Source organism: Phascolarctos cinereus, unplaced genomic scaffold (genome assembly GCF_003287225.1).
Source record: "Phascolarctos cinereus isolate Bilbo 61053 unplaced genomic scaffold, phaCin_HiC Scaffold_9;HRSCAF=440, whole genome shotgun sequence".
In the NCBI taxonomy this organism is placed as follows: domain Eukaryota; kingdom Metazoa; phylum Chordata; class Mammalia; order Diprotodontia; family Phascolarctidae; genus Phascolarctos; species Phascolarctos cinereus.
In genome coordinates this window covers 172,072,448-172,090,889 of record NW_027556402.1, presented here as the reverse complement: position 1 = coordinate 172,090,889, position 18,442 = coordinate 172,072,448, and the positions used below count along the sequence as shown (strand labels likewise).

General features: G+C 34.9%; 1 protein-coding gene across 2 annotated transcripts in view; it reads left to right on the top strand.

The window, feature by feature from the left end:
• The window catches only part of ZCCHC4 (zinc finger CCHC-type containing 4), a 59,482-nt gene extending 43,168 nt beyond the window's left edge, over positions 1 to 16,314 (top strand). For both annotated transcript variants that reach the window (XM_020992374.2, XM_020992370.2), the window contains 5 exons: positions 3,144 to 3,265; positions 3,532 to 3,607; positions 4,332 to 4,383; positions 6,550 to 6,694; positions 14,663 to 16,314. In XM_020992374.2, the coding sequence (XP_020848033.1) occupies positions 3,144 to 3,265; positions 3,532 to 3,607; positions 4,332 to 4,383; positions 6,550 to 6,694; positions 14,663 to 14,798 (531 nt within the window). In that variant the 3' untranslated portion in view covers positions 14,799 to 16,314. The remainder of the gene's footprint in view (positions 1 to 3,143; positions 3,266 to 3,531; positions 3,608 to 4,331; positions 4,384 to 6,549; positions 6,695 to 14,662) is intronic.
• Positions 16,315 to 18,442: the final 2,128 nt, after the last annotated feature.

The window sequence follows — 18,442 nt, the reverse complement described above, 5'->3', positions numbered from 1 at the left end:
GAAATAATTTTACTATCACTTATCCTAATTGTATAAAGTACCCCTTTGGTAGTTTAGTGTAGTACTCAATCTGTAATTGAGTTTAGGTTATATCATTATCACTACCACCACCACCACCACCACCACCACCACCACCATCTTCATCATCATCATAACTAGCATTTACAAAGTGCTTTAAGTTTTACAAAATGATTTACAAAGATCCATTTATTATCCTCATTACATATGAGGAAACTGAGGCAAACAGAGATTAAGTGACTTACTGGTTCACAATTAGTAAATGTCTAATGCTTGATTTGCACGCAGTTCTTCTTTACTCCAAGTCCAGCACTCTATCCACCTGTCTATGTATATATGATAATGATTTTTACATATTGAGATATGTAAATCTGCAATATGTAAATTGAGATACGTAAAAATATGAGGTAGATAAGTAATAGCAGTCCTTCAATTATTTGAGTTATTTCTTTAAAGAATATTTTGTAATTGTTTCTACCTGAGTCTTGAGTATGCATTGGTTAATTGACTCCCAGATATTTTATACATTTTATAATTAGTTTGAATGAAATTTCCCTTTCTAGTATTTCCTCTAGGATTTTGTTATTGCTATACAGAAATGCTGTTGATTTTTGTGGATAGACTTTTGTATTCTGCTTTTTTGAAGGTATTAATGGTCTCTTAATTTCTTTGCTGATGCTTCAGAGTTTTCTAAATAAACTAACATGTCTGCAGATAGGGAGAATTTTATCTCCTTTTTGCCAAAGTGTTTGCTTTTACTTTATCTTGTTTTATTGACATCACTAACATTTCTGGAACCAGATCAAATAATAGTGGGGATAGAAGAGGCATCCCTATTTTTCCTCTTTATTTATTGAGAAAGAATTATGACATATAAAAAGTTTAAGAAACATAGTTTCTGGGTAATTGCTCATTTTATCAATCATCCTAACATATAATTAATAAAAGGGGTCAGTGACACTCTTGAATGTCAAAGACCCCTCATGGAACCCACTCAGTGCTTATATGCCCTTGGAAGAGTGGGTCTTCCTGAGAGTGGTGATCATCTCTGATCAGTTAACAATTAGTGAGAAGAATGAATAAATGAGAAGTGGGCCTATTCTAATGAGGAGCTGGCAAATATGACTGATCACTAAGTCTTAGTCAAAGAGATTTATCTATACCTACCCCACCTAGGGTAATCTAGACAAAAGGGAGAATTCACTTTTTCCCCAGACCTGTCTGAGTAAAACACAATGGGCCAGAATCCATCAGTTCACCTAAACTAAAATTTCTTTATCTTTTGAACAGATCTGAGTTTTCCCTCTATTAGCCCAGCACTTCAAAGGTTGCCTGAATAACTTTAGGGTCTGACTTCTGAATAAGGAAGTAGAAAAGGGGAAAAACTTTAGTCCTAATTCAATAATTGGTTATTAATACAAGAGAGAAATAATAATTTCTCTCAGAATCTAGTTGCTTTACTTTTGCAAATAATACTAGCTTTGGGTTTTAGATAGATACTTTTTTTAAAAAATAGCTCCTCTCTGCTTAATGCTTTTTAAAATTTTGCCATTAAAGAGTGTTGTACTTATGTTAAAGGCCTTTTTTGCATTTATTGACATAATCGTGTGGTTTTGGGTATTTTGTTTTTAATATGATTACTTAGGGTAATTGTTCTCTTAATGTTGACCCAAGACGTAGTTGATATAGTTGATAGAGAACTGGCTTCAAAGTTAGGATGATCTGGGTTCAAGTCCTGCCTCTCATGCATATTGTATTGACTGTATGTGACCCTGTGTAAATCACTTACCTTTTAATTCAGCCAAGCAACCAGGCTGCAGAGATAGTGCTAATCTTCTGCATTGGTAGAAGAAGTTCCTTACCAGGAACTGCCTACCTTAATGAAATCATAAACTGACTTTAAAAAAAAAGTCAGAACCATCCTTGAATCCCTGGTATAAATTAATCAACAGCATTAATTAAACATTAACTATGTGCCAGGCACTGGGCTAAGCCTTGGGGATACTGAAAAAAGGCCAAAACAAATTTGTCTCTGCCCTCAAGGAGCTCACATTCCGAAGGGGGAATCAACATGCAAATAACTATATAAATCCAAGATTTATATCATGTACTTGGAAGGTAATTTCAGAGGGAAAGCACTAGCAATGGGAGGGACAAGAAATCCAGCTTTTGTTCATAGTGAAATACACAGACATTCACACATGCACTCACTACTACACACACATCTCACTATAGTCTTGAGGTCCATGAACTTGGATGGGAAAAAATTCCATTTTTATTTTCACTAACGTCGAACTGAAATTTAGCATTTCTTTTAGTATTTAAAAAATATTATTCTGAAAAGAGATCCTTAGGCTTTACCAGACTGCTACTGGGGTCCATGACACGCAAAAAAGGTTGAGAACCCCTGCTGTAGTCTTTTTGCCAGGATTTTATTTGATTATTTTTACATTCATTAAAGTTATTGATCAGTAGTTCTCTTTCTTTGCTCTATCCTTTCCTGGTTTAGGTGTTAGGACCATATTTGTCTCATAAAAGGAATTTTGTAGAATGCTTTCTTTCTTGATCTATGAGATTAATTTGTATAGCGTCAAGTATTAATTCCTCTTTAAATATTTGATAAAATTCACCTGTTAACTTTCTTTGGACCAGGGTTTTTTTTGGTTTTGGGTTTTTTTTCTTCAATTGCAGTGAAAAGATGGGATTTTCTGGGATTGGGACTCAGTTTTAAATTCTTATAAAATCTCAGTAAGGAGAAAAAATTTCAAAAGTTAAAATGTAAAAGGAGCATCATTGGATTTGCATTCAGATGAACTCCCAGGTTCAAATCACAATTGTTCTGTTCATTATCTGTTACTTTTGACAAGTTGCTTAACTTTTTTTATGTATAAAAAATAAATTTCACCATCTTCTAATGACAATTCACTGCACTGTAGGCCTCCTTGTCACCAGATTAAAAATTAACTGTTGCTTTTTTCATATTTTTTTAGTATTATGGCTTTTCTTAATTTGCTTTAATTTATAACTTGTTATTAAATAGCTTTTACATTCATTTGTTGACTTTAATAACAATGTATGTTCTTTTATTTAAATAAATTCTTGTGCTTGCATTTTTAACTTTCTAGGTAGATTATGATAATCATGCACTTTATAAACATGGAAAAACAGGTCGAAAACAGTCTCCTGTGCGTATTTTCACCAATATTCCTCCCAACAAAATAATTCTTCCAGCAGAAGAAGGATACAGGTAAGGGTTCTAAGGAGACTCAAGTTTCCTTGAGCTATTACAATAAAATTACACTTCAAGATCAGTAAATATTTTTGGCAGCCTACTCATTTATAATGGATTTACCCTTTTAAACTTAAATTCCTTGTGCAATTTCATTTTTTAAATGAATTCATAGATTACTCATTTGGTATGAGTAGTGTTTCATGTAGTGCTATTCATGCACCCTACAAAAACTAAATAAATATTTGTAAGTGACTATCCAAATTAATTCTGTCTCTTTCTAGGTTTTGTACTGTGTGTCAGCGTTATGTTTCTTTAGAGAATCAACACTGTGAGATCTGCAATTCATGTACATCTAAAGTAAGATGTTTCATGTTGTTTAAATGCTTATTTGATATATGTGAGTGTATGTGTGTGTATATATATATAATATGCATAGATACACATGTATGTATGTATATGTATATAAAATGTGTGTGAAACATGTAAGATTTGATGTTTATTTGTCTGAGAAGCTATTTTTTGTTATGTGTTGTTTGAGGAAGGCAGTAGAATTTTACAGCACACCTAATAGCAATGACAACGCTGCAGAACTCAGTGTAGTACCATATTCAAAATGATTGATAGCTGATGATAATAATGACCATGTCTGTGGTCCAGTGAAATATTGTTTTCTTTAGGAAGTTAGCATTAAATTGGATCTTTAAAATAACAAGAAAAACTAGATTGTGTCATAAAAGCACAGTAAACACCTATCACCCTCTCCAAAATGAGTAGTAACTTATAATATTGGTAGGGCACACCCTTAGGAACTTTGAAACTTACACTGTTTAGTTAATATTCAGCCTTTAAGTTGGTCATTATATGTAACCAGTGTAACATATATTTTATAAGGATATATATTCTTTTAATTGGTTCTGAATTCGTCTGCAAACTTTTTTGGGGGAAAAATAAACTATGGTATATTTAAATTTGTATACATAATATCCTCTCATTTGTAAGATTTATTTTGATTTTGATTTGTAGCATTTGACATGCTTAACACCAACTAATAATATCCTTTTGAAAAAATTATTTTTGGTAGGATGGCAGGAGGTGGAAGCATTGCCTTCGTTGCAAAAAATGTGTCAAGCCCTGTAAGTACTGGAGAATATTTTTTCTTTGAAAGATTATAATTATATTTAATTTGCTATTCTCTTAGTAGTAATAAAAATATTCACTTGAAAAAAATTAAAATTAAATAAATCAGCTTCTTTTGGTTGTCTCTAGAGTATGACATTTTCTAATAATTTGTTTCTGTGGTAGAGACTGAGTATAATGAGCGTTTTAGACTGAGTCCAAGATACATCCCTTTTTTGAAGTACTTACTGAATTTTGAGAAATTGGGTTCCAGTGTTTATCAGTTGTTTTGAATATGTTTGGATCAGATTCTTTATATTCAAGGCTGTTTCGGTATATTGAAGCCGAATTTCAACGAAGCCCTTCTTTTTGTGGGAGTTTGTAATTAAGAGCCACAAAAGACCTATTTTGTTGCCTCATTGCAGTTGTCTAAGGAGGTGACTCTGGCTTCCGAAAAAACTACACCTTTGGTTTTTTTTGTTTGTTTTTGTTTTTTTAAGTGAGGCAACTGGGGATAAGTGACTTGCCCAGAGTCATACAGCTAGGAACTATTATGTATCTGAGGCTGGATTTGAACTCAGGTTCTCCTGACTCCAGCGCCAGTGCTCTATCCACTGTGCTACCTAGTTGTTCCAAAAACTATGCCTTTGGACCACAACATTTGGGAGAGTCTACTTAGATGGAAATCCTTTTGGAGCAGGCATAGCAATAGATTGCCATATGAAGACCAGTTTAACTAAGTACCAATGGGCTCATCATTAGGAGGTTTGACAGCAAAGTTGTGTATTTTTGAGTAATGTTGACTCATAATCTAATTCTTAAATTTAAAAGAAAATAGCCATTTATAAATTTAGTTATATATAAGAACTTAATGGTCTTGATACATTTAAAATTTTAGTATGTTGCTTCATCTGGACAATACATTGATTTTGTTTTATGGTGGGTTTATGGAGGGGAGGGGAACCTATGATTTCATCAGAGGAGAGAACTTCTGGAATGAAAAATCTCCACTGTTGCTGATTGGCAACTTGTTCTTAGAGATTTTGCTTGACAAACTGAGAGATTAAGTTACTTGCCCATAATTACATAGCTAGTGGAAATTAGAAGTAGGACTTGAACCCAGGTTCTTCCTGGATTAAAGACTGGCTCTGTGTGTCCACTATGCCACTTCTTATTATATTTCTTAATAGAGAAATAAGTAATTTAGGAGTTTGAAGACCTCTGTGTTGTTTGCCATTATTGTGATGAAAACCAAAGATATGGTTTCCTTTTTTTAGGTTTTTAAAAAAAATTTATTACTATTTCCTTTTTTTATTGTGAATTTAACAACTGCAAACATTTCAATATACAAAGAACTGGAAAGAATATTGTATAGGAAACTAAACTTCTGTTCTGTACAGATTTTTTTAATAGAAGGAGAGAGATTATAATTATATATGTTCATATATAATAACATAACATGTATGTTATAATATTCAAATATGTGATATAATAATTATAATCTACCTCTATCTGTAATTTAACAAGGTAGTAAAAAATTGTTCTCTACATTTATGTCCCCTTCTCTTCCTTTTTTCTTCTGTACATTAAAATATGCTTTCATGGTGCTATGTTTTACACATCTATAACTACCCACTATAACCTCTTCCCATCAGATAGTAGTCATCCCTTTTAACAGACATATTATGTATGTATATATGGTGTGTGTACATATATGTGTGTATCTATAGTATGTGTGCATCTGCATCTATACATATACCCATATGTACACACACTCATATATACACACATACATACATATATATATATGTGTGTTTCATCTCCTGCATTTTACAAAGTCAACACAACTGATTTTTTTCAGTAGGACATTTGTTTTCATTTTCAATGGTAGTGATGGATTTGTATTAGTTAAGAGCCTTTTAATGTCCCTTATGACTAATGGCACTTTGGAAGGAATATTGTTGGCTTGGTTAGAGATACATATAGTATATGGTCACATAATATGATAAAGCCATTTTATCCACATGGTATTCTAATCTATAACCTTAGCACTAATACTTTAAGTTAAGTGAATAAATGACCTGGTCATCACATTGCTTAAAGTAAGATATCTTAATGTCTGTTAAAATTCAACAGTGTATTAAATTAGAATTGTATTCTAAAATCTAATTTTTGTTTTGCAGCTTGGATTCACTGCAGCATTTGCAATTACTGTGCACTTCCAAACCATTCGTGTGCGGGTGCTAAAGATGTTTGCTTTATATGTGGTGAAGCAGATCACAAACGTACTATGTGTCCTAATTTCTCTACATCTAAAAGAGCTAACAAGTTAGTTGAATTATTTGAATTATTTTGTTTACTAGGAAATAAAAACCATGATGTTCATACTTTTCTCAAGTAATTTTGTAAAGATAGCTAAAAATTATTAAATGGTCAAGAAACTTAAACATGTTAAATCAATTATTTCTATTTATGAGAAGATACTAAATAGTTTTTCATATAATTTTATTATGATCACTTACATAGTAGGAAGATGGAAAATGTGGTTATACCTTTGTCAAGCTTAAGAAAAAAGTTTACAGTATATGTACTGATTTTTAAGCAAGTTTATTTTTATTCTTTCTATAGTTTTCCTTTTATTCCCCCCCACATACCTCCCACCCCCCATAAAATGCCTCTCCCCTCTTCTCCCTAACCTTCATTTGCAGACAAGTTTTAACAGTGAGATATTGTAGTAATGACAATAAGCTACTTAGAAAAAACCTTATTATTTCAGCTAAGTAGATGCTAAATTGACATCTTAGTTTCTGGAAACATGGAATGTTTTCAGACCTGAAAAAGACCTTAGAGGTTGTGTTATTCTCCTTTATTCAAGGTTTCTTAAGATATAACAATAGAGTTGAACTTATTTGAACACTCTCTGATTATTAATATCAAACAGAAAGATGTTTCTGTCTAAATATCTATGTTTCTGTTGAGGACACCATCATATTTCCACATTCCAGCTGTGTAACCTCAATTTTATCCTCAGCTCCTCATTGTCCTTCACCCCATATTTGCCAAATCTCAGTAGTTCTACCTCCATAACATCACTTACCTGTACTTACATAGCCACCACCTTAATTCAAGCCCTCCTTACCCCTTATCTGGACTTTCAGTGGCCTCCTAATTGGTCCCCCTACCTGAAGTATGTTCCCACTTCAATCTATACTCCATATAGCTGCCAGAATGATTTTCCTGTGGATTTCTCATTACACATTACTCCTCTTTCTTGATCCTTAACCTGTCAGTGCCTGCCCTCCCTACCCACCTTGTAGTTATATTGTCCTTGTTTCATTTTAATAGTCTCCCCAAGAGAATATAAGCTTCTTGAGAGCAGGGACTGTTTTATTTTTTGTTTTTGTATCTCCAGTGCTTAGATAGTACCTCCCATTTGGTAGATGTTTAATCAGTGCTTATTGATTTATTGATGTATGCTCACTAAAGGGATTCATCATTGTCACAAAAGAGAATGCATCACAGAGTCCGAATCAAAGAGGAATTCCCTGTACTTGGTAAAGTCCTCCAGATACTCCTGGTTTTAGTTGACACTGTATTGATTGTATCAAATCCCTTTACATTGCAGATCCTCTTCCTAAATTAAATCCATAATCATCTAAAAGTGTTTGGCAAGATTTATCTCTATAGAAGTAGCTATATCTATATAGATAGATATGTTTCTCTAGAGAGAGAGATCCATCCATCTGTTTATCTCTTTCAAAGACACTGCAAATGTGTACTGAGTCAGGCCCAGAATTAAACAGGAAGAGAAAAGTATACTAGATTGCCTTTGGGAAATGGCTAAATTCTTTTAATGATCCCTATCTTCTCCCTGAAATAAAGGCCCATATTGATAACATCCATATTCTTCTGATTTTGTTTCATGGCTGTGAGTCATTAAAGTTGAGCATCATCCAGAGGGTTAGTGGAAAGGAACTTTGGTTGGCATGAGCAGGCTGTACGACACATTATGTAAGCAAGGGTTATAGAGCAGAAACAGTGTAAAGGATTTCATCACAGAAATGTACAACCAAAAAAGATGAACAGGTTATACTGTAAGAGTGAAAAATTGATTGACAGCCCAGCATCAGGGTATCAGAAGAATTCAAGAAAAATTCCTCAGCATGTTGCTGGGTGGGAGGGACCCTTCTGTGGGCAGATTTATGGGAGGCCGTGGAAGAGAGGGGCATGGGATAGACATATACAGATCAGTTGCAATCAGTATCATTCAAAGAACACTTATATAAGTGACATCTTAGATTCATTGAAGTACTGCAGTATCTTTATGCTAAGTAGTTCACAGGGTTGTTACAAGGAAACTGCTTTGTGTCCCTAAAGGCATTCTGTATATGTGAGCTATTGTTATTTTTCTTCAGTTTTCTTCACATCCTCTGTTACTAGTTCTCACTTCTTATTGATTTTAATCTTCCTTTCTGTTAAATCAACACAGAATCATAACTAAAGCTTGAAGGGATCCTTAGAGATCATCCAATCAAATTCCATCAATTTACAGATTAGTAAGATTAGTAAGCAAACTAAGTAGATTAGTAAGTAAACTAAGACCCAGGAAGAATAAGTGACTTGTCCTTGTCATACAGGTCATAGTAACTTCAAGATAACTGAGCAGAATCACATTAGAATATTTTTCTTTGGACCTCTTTAGGAATAAGATACACATTCTGTTGTCTGGATAATTTAAACAAAGTCCTGCTATGGCAGACTGTCTGGACTTTGCCTTTTGAGTTTTTTCCAACTCTGTGATTCTCTGAACAACAGGATGCCTGAAAATGTACTATATATGTTCACAACACATTTTTATTCTTTGTTGTTTCTCGTAAATCATTCTGTTTCTCTGAATTTCCTCCCAGGTGGCCTGTTTGATGGCAGTACATAGCACTTTAATTGAGGGACATCATTTAGTAACTCAGATTACTCAATTTTATTCATTGTTGGAGATTTCATCATCTCAGTATGATATAAAGAATTAATCCTGTAGGAAGTGATATGCTTGAATAAGTCTAAAATAGTACTTTATTTTTTTTCTCCCTGAAGATTCCTGCTTATGTTATTGTTCCCAATTAACCCTAAGTATTACTTTCAGAGTATTTTAATTATAGTGAAATTACAATGCCTTGTTTATAGTAGGAGTTTAATATATGTTTCTTGACTTGAGTTTTATTGATTTCTAGGCTAAAATGGGAAGTGATTATTTTTGAAATGTTTTTTAAAAGATTCTGTAATTCTAGCAAGAATTTTCATGCCCTTTTGCTGTGAATATAAACTTATACCATTTTAAAAGCAAACACATTTTTATAGCTGCTAATTTCTTTTGTGAAGAACTGGAATGAGACTGACTCCCTCTTGTGGCTGTCTATCCAATTTTTAAAATTTACCCAAAAAATCATAAAATTTGAAAGGGAACTATTGCATATGTATCGATTCGTAGGATATGTGAAAAAGATTGATTATATAAGTTAATTCATTGTCTTATTTTTCCATAATATTTATGGGCTTTATTTCTGGAAAATCTTGTTTTATCACTAGTAAATTTAGGGTTTGATGGCCATTTACTAGGTATATTTTTATGGGGTTTTTTTGTTTTTTTTGGCTAGGCAATGGGGTTAAGTGACTTGCCCAGGGTCACACAGCTAGTAAGTGTTATGTGTCTGAGGCCGGATTTGAACTCAGGTCCTCCTGAATCCAGGGCCAGTGCTCTATCCACTGCGCCAACTAGCTGCCCCACTAGGTATATTTTTAAAACAAAATTGAGTTTGGTTTTTTTCAAGGTATCACTGAGTTTGCTATACCATTATTTTTTTTTCTTTTCTTTTTCTTGCTAAGTCTTTACTTTTTAATTAGGAAATTTTCCCATATCTATTGTGTTTAAAAAAATTAAGCAAAACAGTGGTTATATAACTGGCACATAAAAACTTAAAAGATTTTTTTTTCTCCTGAACTATACTATGAAATGTAAATATAGGGAAATATAAAGTAGAGTTGCTGAAACTCTGGGCTCATCAGAGTTACAGATGACACTTAAGATGGGAGTGATAGCTGTCACTCTAGATAAGTCAAGCTCTAAAAAAATTTTGACATACAAGCATTAGAGTGAATCTAATAAGATGAAATTCAAGAAGGTTAAATAGGAAGTCTCATACATGGGCACACACACACAAAAATCAAATTAACAAGTACAAGGTGGGTTAGATATGGTTAGACAGCAGTTTATCTCAAAAACAATTTCAATGCATGGTAAATTCAGTATGAGTCACCAATATGATGTGGCAGCCAAAGTAGCTAATTGAATCTTAAACTGCATTTTGGGAGGTGTAGCTTCTAGGGATAAGGAATGATAGGCCCCTTAAACTCTGCCTTATCTGATTTGTCTGAAGTATTGTGTTCAGTTCTGGGCGTTTCAGTTTAAGAAGGATATTTATAAACAGGGGAGCATATAGGAGAAGGCAACCAGGATGATGAAGGGCATTGAATCTGTGCCATATGAGGATTGGTTGAAAAAACCGGAGTTTTTTTTTAGCCTGGAGAGAAGATGTAGGGGACCATGAAAGCTGTGTACAAGTACTTGAAAGGCTGTCATGAGGAAAGATTGGACTTGTTCTTTTTAGCCCTAGAGGACTGAACCAGGAGGAATGAGTGTCAGTTGGAAAGAGGCAAAGTTAGGTTTCACTTGGAGACAGTCAGAGCCATCCAGAAGTTAAGTGGCTTTCTACCATGAGACATGGTGGGTCACCTTTCTTGTCGGTCTTCAAGCAGAGACTGGATGGCCACTTCAAATGAATGCTGTAGGGGAGGATTCCTTGTGTGGGGTATGGATTGGCCTGGATAGCCAGTGAAGTCCCTTCTGTTCCCCAAATTCTGTGATTCTGTGAAATGTAAACCCCCAAATATCCTTGAAAATTAGCAAATATTGGAACTGGAGCATAAACACAAACTAAATTGTTACCCACAGTCACTTGGACATACCATTGACCTGTAAAAGGTTAAGAAAAGCTAGTGTAGCCATATACAAGTTATACCCAACATCATCTATTTATGGCAACACACAGCAGCAACATGAAAACCAGCTGTGTTGTACAATTTGACAGTGAATTTGACCCTCTCATATTGCCTATTAGCTACAGGAACATTTATTTAGAAAAGCAATGTTTTTTAATAAATGTTCCTAGACCAAATACTACAATTCCTCAACTAAAGGGAGTGAAAAGCTCTCAAAATATAAAGACCTGTTGTTGGAAGAAATTAAAACCACTTGAGAATAGGATGAAGTATGAAACTCTGCTGTCATTCTGTCTGCAAGTAGAAATATCCTGAAGTTATTTTCAGTGATCATGAAGAAGTTAAGCTTATATCCCAATACAGTTATCCAATTACAAAACATAATCATTTCTCCACCTTGTTGAACATTAGACCCAAAAGAACAAAAGTAAGATAGTAACCTGTCATAGGACTGCCTCTGTTGGAACTCCTCAGATGAAGAATGAGAATAGCAACAACAGTAATAATACAATAATATCTACTGACATATCGCTTTAAAATTCACAAAGCTTTTTGTTGTTGTTGTTCAGTTACATCTGATTCTTCATGACCCCGTTTTGGGTTTTCTTAGCAAAGATACTGGAGTGGTTTGCCATTTTCTTCTTCAGCTCATTTTACAGATGAGAAAACTGAGGCAAACAGGGTGAAGTGACTTGCCCAGAGTCACACAGCTAGTAAGTGTCTGAGGCTAGTTCTGAATTCAGGTCTTCTTGATTCCAAGCCTGGCACTCTATCCATTGCACCACCTAGCTGCCAGAAGCTTAATAGCATCTTATTTGAGCTTCACAACAAGCTTGTTATATAGGTACTATATGGTTATTATTCTTATTTTACACATGAAGAAACTGAGACTCAGAGTTTAAGTGACTTGTCCATGATTACATAGCTAGTAAGTTTCACAAGACAGAATTTGAACCAAGGTCTTTTTGACTCTAAGGCCAACACTCTTGTGTACCATGCAAGGTAGCCAGGCCGTTGACTCTTTACTTCTCCACATACTTTATTTTCCATGGCAATGACCCTAAATGGGAAGAGCATGTTTTTAATATTGGAGTGCCAAATTCTCGTCATTATTCCACTGCCATGCTTTTTGTCTGCCTCTATTTACTTCCAGGAGGTAGAGAATTAGCAAGTGAATGGGCGGAGGGCTGGCTGGGATATTTAAATGTACTTGCTAGGCATTTTCGTTCTGTTTGGCTAGGTATTTTGAAGACATTTATCATATTTGACTAGACTAGAAAATATTTAGGGCAGTTAGGTGGTGCTATGGATAGAATGCCAGGCCTGAAGTAAGTTCAAATCCAGCCTCAGACATTTACTAGCTGTGTAACCCTAGACAAGTCACTACACCCTGTTTGCCTCAGTTTTCTTATCTGTAAGATAATTGGAGAAGGAAATGGCAAACCACTCCAGTATCTTTGCCAAGAAAACCCCAAATGGGGGCAGCTAGGTGGCGCAATGGATAGAGCATCGTCCCTGGAGTCAGGAGGACCTGAGTTCACATCCGGCCTCAGGCACATAACACTCACTAGCTGTGTGACTCTGGGCATGTCACTTAACCCCATTGCCTAGCAAAAAAAAAAGAAAGAAAGAAAACCCCAAATGAGGGTCACAAAGAGTCAGACATGACTGAAATGAAGAAAATATTTTAGGATAAAAGTTTCTAAGCTTAAAAAGCTTTTGAATACAGTTACTTATTTTTAAAAATGTAGTAGAACATGGCAGCATAGCAATAAAAAGCCTATGTGCTTTCCCAGAGATCTGTAACACAGGCCACCTGAGCAGAAAACATTCACTTGCAGAATGTTTGGAGTTTTATTCCCCCCAAGCAGTTTATAGCAGTGGTTTTCATTAGTATTTTCTTGAGGGTCATATTCAGATTTTGGGGATAGATAGAAGGTTCATTATCTATTTAGAATGAAATTTATAAAATTTTGCATTTGCTTAAAAAGACACTTTAGTAGTTTTAAAGCAAAAGATGGTATTACCTTTCTATACTTTTTTTCATTTTGTTCTTTTTTTCTTACTTACCTTCTATCACTGACCTAGACCCTTTCAATCAAAAGCACATAACTTCTAAGGAAGGATGGGAAAACCACAGTGAAGAGATAAAGGAATCAGATACAAGCTGAGTTGGAGTAGCTGACAAGCTTGTGAAGTCTTTAAATACACTTGAGCCCTTGATGTAGGTGTTACCACCTTTGACACATCAAGAAAAAGCTTTGCCTTTGGTATCCTGGGACTTGCTGTGTTTTGTGAAAAGTGAATCCAATTCTTTTTATTATAGAATAACTATGGGAAGTGGACACTGCTGTTAGACTGTGCTCGTGACAAATTCATAAACATATAAGTTTGTTCAAAAATATGATAAGCTACAAAATTATTTTGTTTATGTGAAGTCTTTCTTAACCACTAATTGGCTCATATCAGTCAATCAATAAGCATTTATATAGTGCCTACTGTATGCCAGATATTATATAAAAAGAAGCAAAAGACAGTCCATGCCCTCAAAGGGCTAACAATCTAATGTCAGTTTGGAGAACACTAGATTGAAAAGTTCAGTGTTTTTTACTCTGGTTTCATACTCTTGTAGGGCAAGTTTCAAGTTAATCCTTCTTTAGGTCATTGGTATTCATTATTCATTGCTTTAAACTAACTGCAAGATTCCAGGAGACAGTGACCATGTATTTTATATATTCTGTGTAGCATTTGTCAGAGTTGTTGGATTTAATAAGGAATGGAAAATTAACTAGAGAGCTTATAAAATGGGCCCTTCAATTGTCATCCCCATCTGTTATGCTTTTGCATTTTTTTTTCACTCTGCTAACTTCCCAAGTCTTAGTTCTTTTTCTAGAAAATGTAATTCAAGGATTTGAAGATTGAAGTGCTGAGCTGAGCAGTATGGATGTTAAAAAATAGTTTTTCATTGGCCTGTCTGTTTAACTCTGTGCTGTTTGTTCTGGATAGACTGATCTGAATCACTAGTAACCATCTTTCAAAGAAATTTGTTTTCCCAAGCAACGTTTTGCTTGCTCAGGCCTCTAACTCCTTGTTATTACTGTTAGATTTTTATGGGCATATATTATACAGTAAATTCTTTCAACTCTGGTACTTGCTTATTTGGTTAGCTGGTTAATTGGGTGGCAGTGTGTTTGTAATTCACTGTGCTTTTTCTATAACATAATTTAACACCTTGTTTTGCAGGGCTGTCAGGAAACAGAAGCAAAAAAAAAGTAACAAGATGAAAATGGAGACCACTAAAGGACAATCTATGAATCATGCAACTGTTGCAAGGAAAAAGAAAAAGAAGAAAAGAGAACATCAATATCCTTGCTCCTAAATGTCCAGTGACCTGAGAATAAGATTGACAGCTTAACCTTTGGAGCCATTTTCTGAAAGTGCAATACTGGACTTAAATTCTGTACTTTCAGAGATGTGCATCTTGAGAAACTTAATATTGTCAGGCAGTGTGCTCTCTCTAATATAGGTGTTTGTAACCTCTTTGTGTGTCAGGGTCCCCTTTGGGGGTCTGTGAACCCGTTTTCAGAATGATGTCTAAATGCATAAAACAATCCATGTTATTAAAGAAACTGATTATATTTAAATATAGTTATCAATTTTATTTTTATTTTTAAGTTCACAGACCCCTGGTTAAGAGTGCTTCATCTGGTAGATAAGGTCTATGGTAACCTGTTAGGAACCCAGATTGTTTCTTTGGTTGGGTTGTTCTCTTGGTCACTTTATTTCCAAAAATCTCAGTACTTAAAGCCCCTTTACTCTGTAATTGGGCATGATTAATATAGCATTCCTATACAGAAGAATCTGGATAAGGATAAATGTGAAAGCCTATAATGTTTTGTCTACAGTGACCATTAGAAGTGTAATAATAAGATTTTGAAATAGTGATGTCTATTTTTTTCCACAAATTTTGACCCAAAGCGTTAAATAACAGCAACAACAGTAATGCATTTACAACTCCCTTAAAAAGTACAATGAACACATACCATTGTTTTCAGATGGTATCTGATATGACTCAGTATTTTGAAAGAATGCTCTAAAAATGTAAAGATCGAATAGTTACCTGATTAACATATCATTTTTAAAGCAAAACTGTTTAGATGTCTGCTGATATTAGTATTGAAACATTTCTTTTTCCTTTTCAAACTTATACATAATGGTCCTACCAGCTGTCTATCTCTATCCAAAAATAGTTTTCCTTACATTTTATTTCCTCTGTATTTTATAGTCTCGTGGAAATTCTGTGAGCTTACTTTGATGGCTATGCTTTTTTTTTTTTGCAAGAGCAGCTCCTTACTATGCCTTCACACACAGTGGAATTCTTATCCATGTCTCTCTAAAGTCTCTATAGAGGATCTATCTATTGCACTGGACATCTTACTATAGTTCACTTAAAATTTTTTTAGCTGTGAGTGCAAGCTACCCATCAACATGTTATTTCTCAGTTTCATTCATGACTAGCCTACTTCCTTTGCAGATTATTCATGTCTGTGGTGTAATATCTCTTACATGGTCAAATCTGTGCTTAAGGAAAATCATGGAGGATGGACTTGAGTTGGGAGAGGGACAATTAGGAGGCCATTGCAATAGTCCAGGCAAGAGATGATAATGTCCTTGAACTAAAGTATTGACTGTGTTAGTAGACATAGGAGTTAAATGCCAGAAATGCTGCAACTGACTGGATATGTGGGCTGAGGGAGACTTTATCAGGCTCCCTAGATAGAATGTGAACTCCTTGAAGCAGTTATTTTCATTTCTGTCTTTGTATCCCCAATCCCTTTTACAGTGCCTGATGTATAATGCAAATGTGTAATAAATGCTTGTTGAGAATAAATGAATGAATGAATTAAAAAAATTTATTAAGTGCTTACTAAGTGCCAAGCACTGTAACAAATCCTGGATGTTGATAAAGAAAAAAAATGAGAGCTTCTTAAGAAGTTCACACTAATTTGGGGAGGCAACACATAAAAAGACTTCAGCTGCAGGGTGGATGGAAAGACCTAGAATTCAGATTTCGTGGAATGGAAAGAAGGCCAGTGTCACTAGATCAAAGAGTAGTTGTGGGGGGAGGGGAGAGTAAGGTGTAAGAAGATTGGAAAGGTGGGGGGGTTGGGGGAATGTTTTGAAGGGCATTAAATGCCAAACAGAGGATTTCATATTTGATGCTGAAGTCTTCACTGGTGGGTCCTTAGGGTACTTCACTGTGTCAGATGGCAGTGGCCAGTAGCTAGAGGAGCAGAATGGCAAGGCAGGTGGCAAAGCCCAGAGTATTTCAGGATACTGTGTCAAGGCAGGTTAATACAAGTATCTGAAGGGATTTCACATGGAACAGGGACTTGGCTTGTTCTTCTTGGCCATTGAGGAAAGAATTAGAGGCAATCAGTAGAAGTTACAGAGGTGCAGATTTCAGCTTAGGAAAAGGAAAAGAAAAGCATCCCAACAATTATAGCTGTCGCTAAGTTAAATGGACTGCCTTAGACGGTACTGCTTCCCTCCCAAAGCAGTGCTGGTATATGCTTCACAACTAACTGGCTCTCAAATAAAAAATGTATTCACAACACACTTTTAGTTTCATCTGTATTATTAACATTTTCTCCACTTTCTTAAATCTAAACCAATCAAGCCCTGATATGTAGCATTTGCTGATTTCTGGGGTGTTAATGCTCATTCTGAAAGCCTGCTTCCTCTTCCCTGGAGGTCTTCAAGCAAGAGATGGGATTATCCCTTTGCAGGCATATTGGAGAGGGGATTCTTTTCCAGGTATGTTTTTGACTAGATAGCCAGGGAGGTTCCTTATAACTTGAAATTCTATGATTCTGTGAAAATTACACGATTTAAAATTTTGAAACCCTAACAACTTTAAATTTGAATGGGGAAGTTAGTTCTGCTAGCAAGTACTTTAGAGAATGTAAAACAATGGTTCTGAAACTTTTTGCTCATGGTTCAGTATGCTTTGTAGTAAGGAACCACGGCACATTGAGCAGTTAAGTTGGTAACGTTATGGGAGAATAAGGAGATTGGAGCATCTGCAGTTTTCCTTCAGTAATAGCAGCTGTTTTTGTTGAGGTCTTTGGGAGTTCAAGGTCTGATGTGTTTTGAGGTTAGCATAATAGGCAAGTTTTGTTTGTTGTGTGAAAACTATTCTTATCATGTGGTGTATGCTGGGTAAGTAAAATTTGTATTAAAATTATTTATGCTTTGTTTTTTAGATGACAAAATCAGCAACTTCACAGCACACCTAACATAACTCATGCATGGCACAGCCTTTGAAAATCACTCATATAAAGGAAAACCAACTTCATTTTTTAAATGAGAGGTTTTTAATTGGTAAATCAGGACAGTTTAGGTTAAATCATGTACGGTTCATCCACAAAAGCCCCTGCAGAGACCAGAAGATAACTTATTCTTACTGTTTGAAGCCCTGCAGGATTTGTGATCTGATACAGATTGTAGGAGACAGCAGCAACGTAAACCAAGCAGATCAGATCTCAACATTTTGAAAGCTAAATTCAATCCATTCATCTAGTCAATAACAGTGATTCTTAAAACACCTTACTTTGTTGATTGAATCCATTACCCCATAGTACCATTTTACATTTGCAGATTGCTTCGCAATTTACAAAATGCTTTTACTTTTCCATTGAGAAGGGAGTTGGAGGAAGAAAAAGGATTGGAGTAGAGCGGCAAAAAAGAAGTCAGGGTCATTGAAGCATCTTTTAAGTAAAATGCACAAAAGAGAGCAAAAGGAAGAACAGAAAGAATCACAAATAGGACAATTGTGAAAGTTAGATGTTGAATTTTTTTATATGTCATATATAACATGTATATTTTAAAAAATGAGTTGTACATAGAGATCTGCAGTTTCATTTACTACGTCAGTCCATAAACAGTACCTACTATGTGCCAGGCACCATGCTCAACATTGGGGATATGAAAAGATGCAAAACAGCCTCTGCCCTTAGGGTG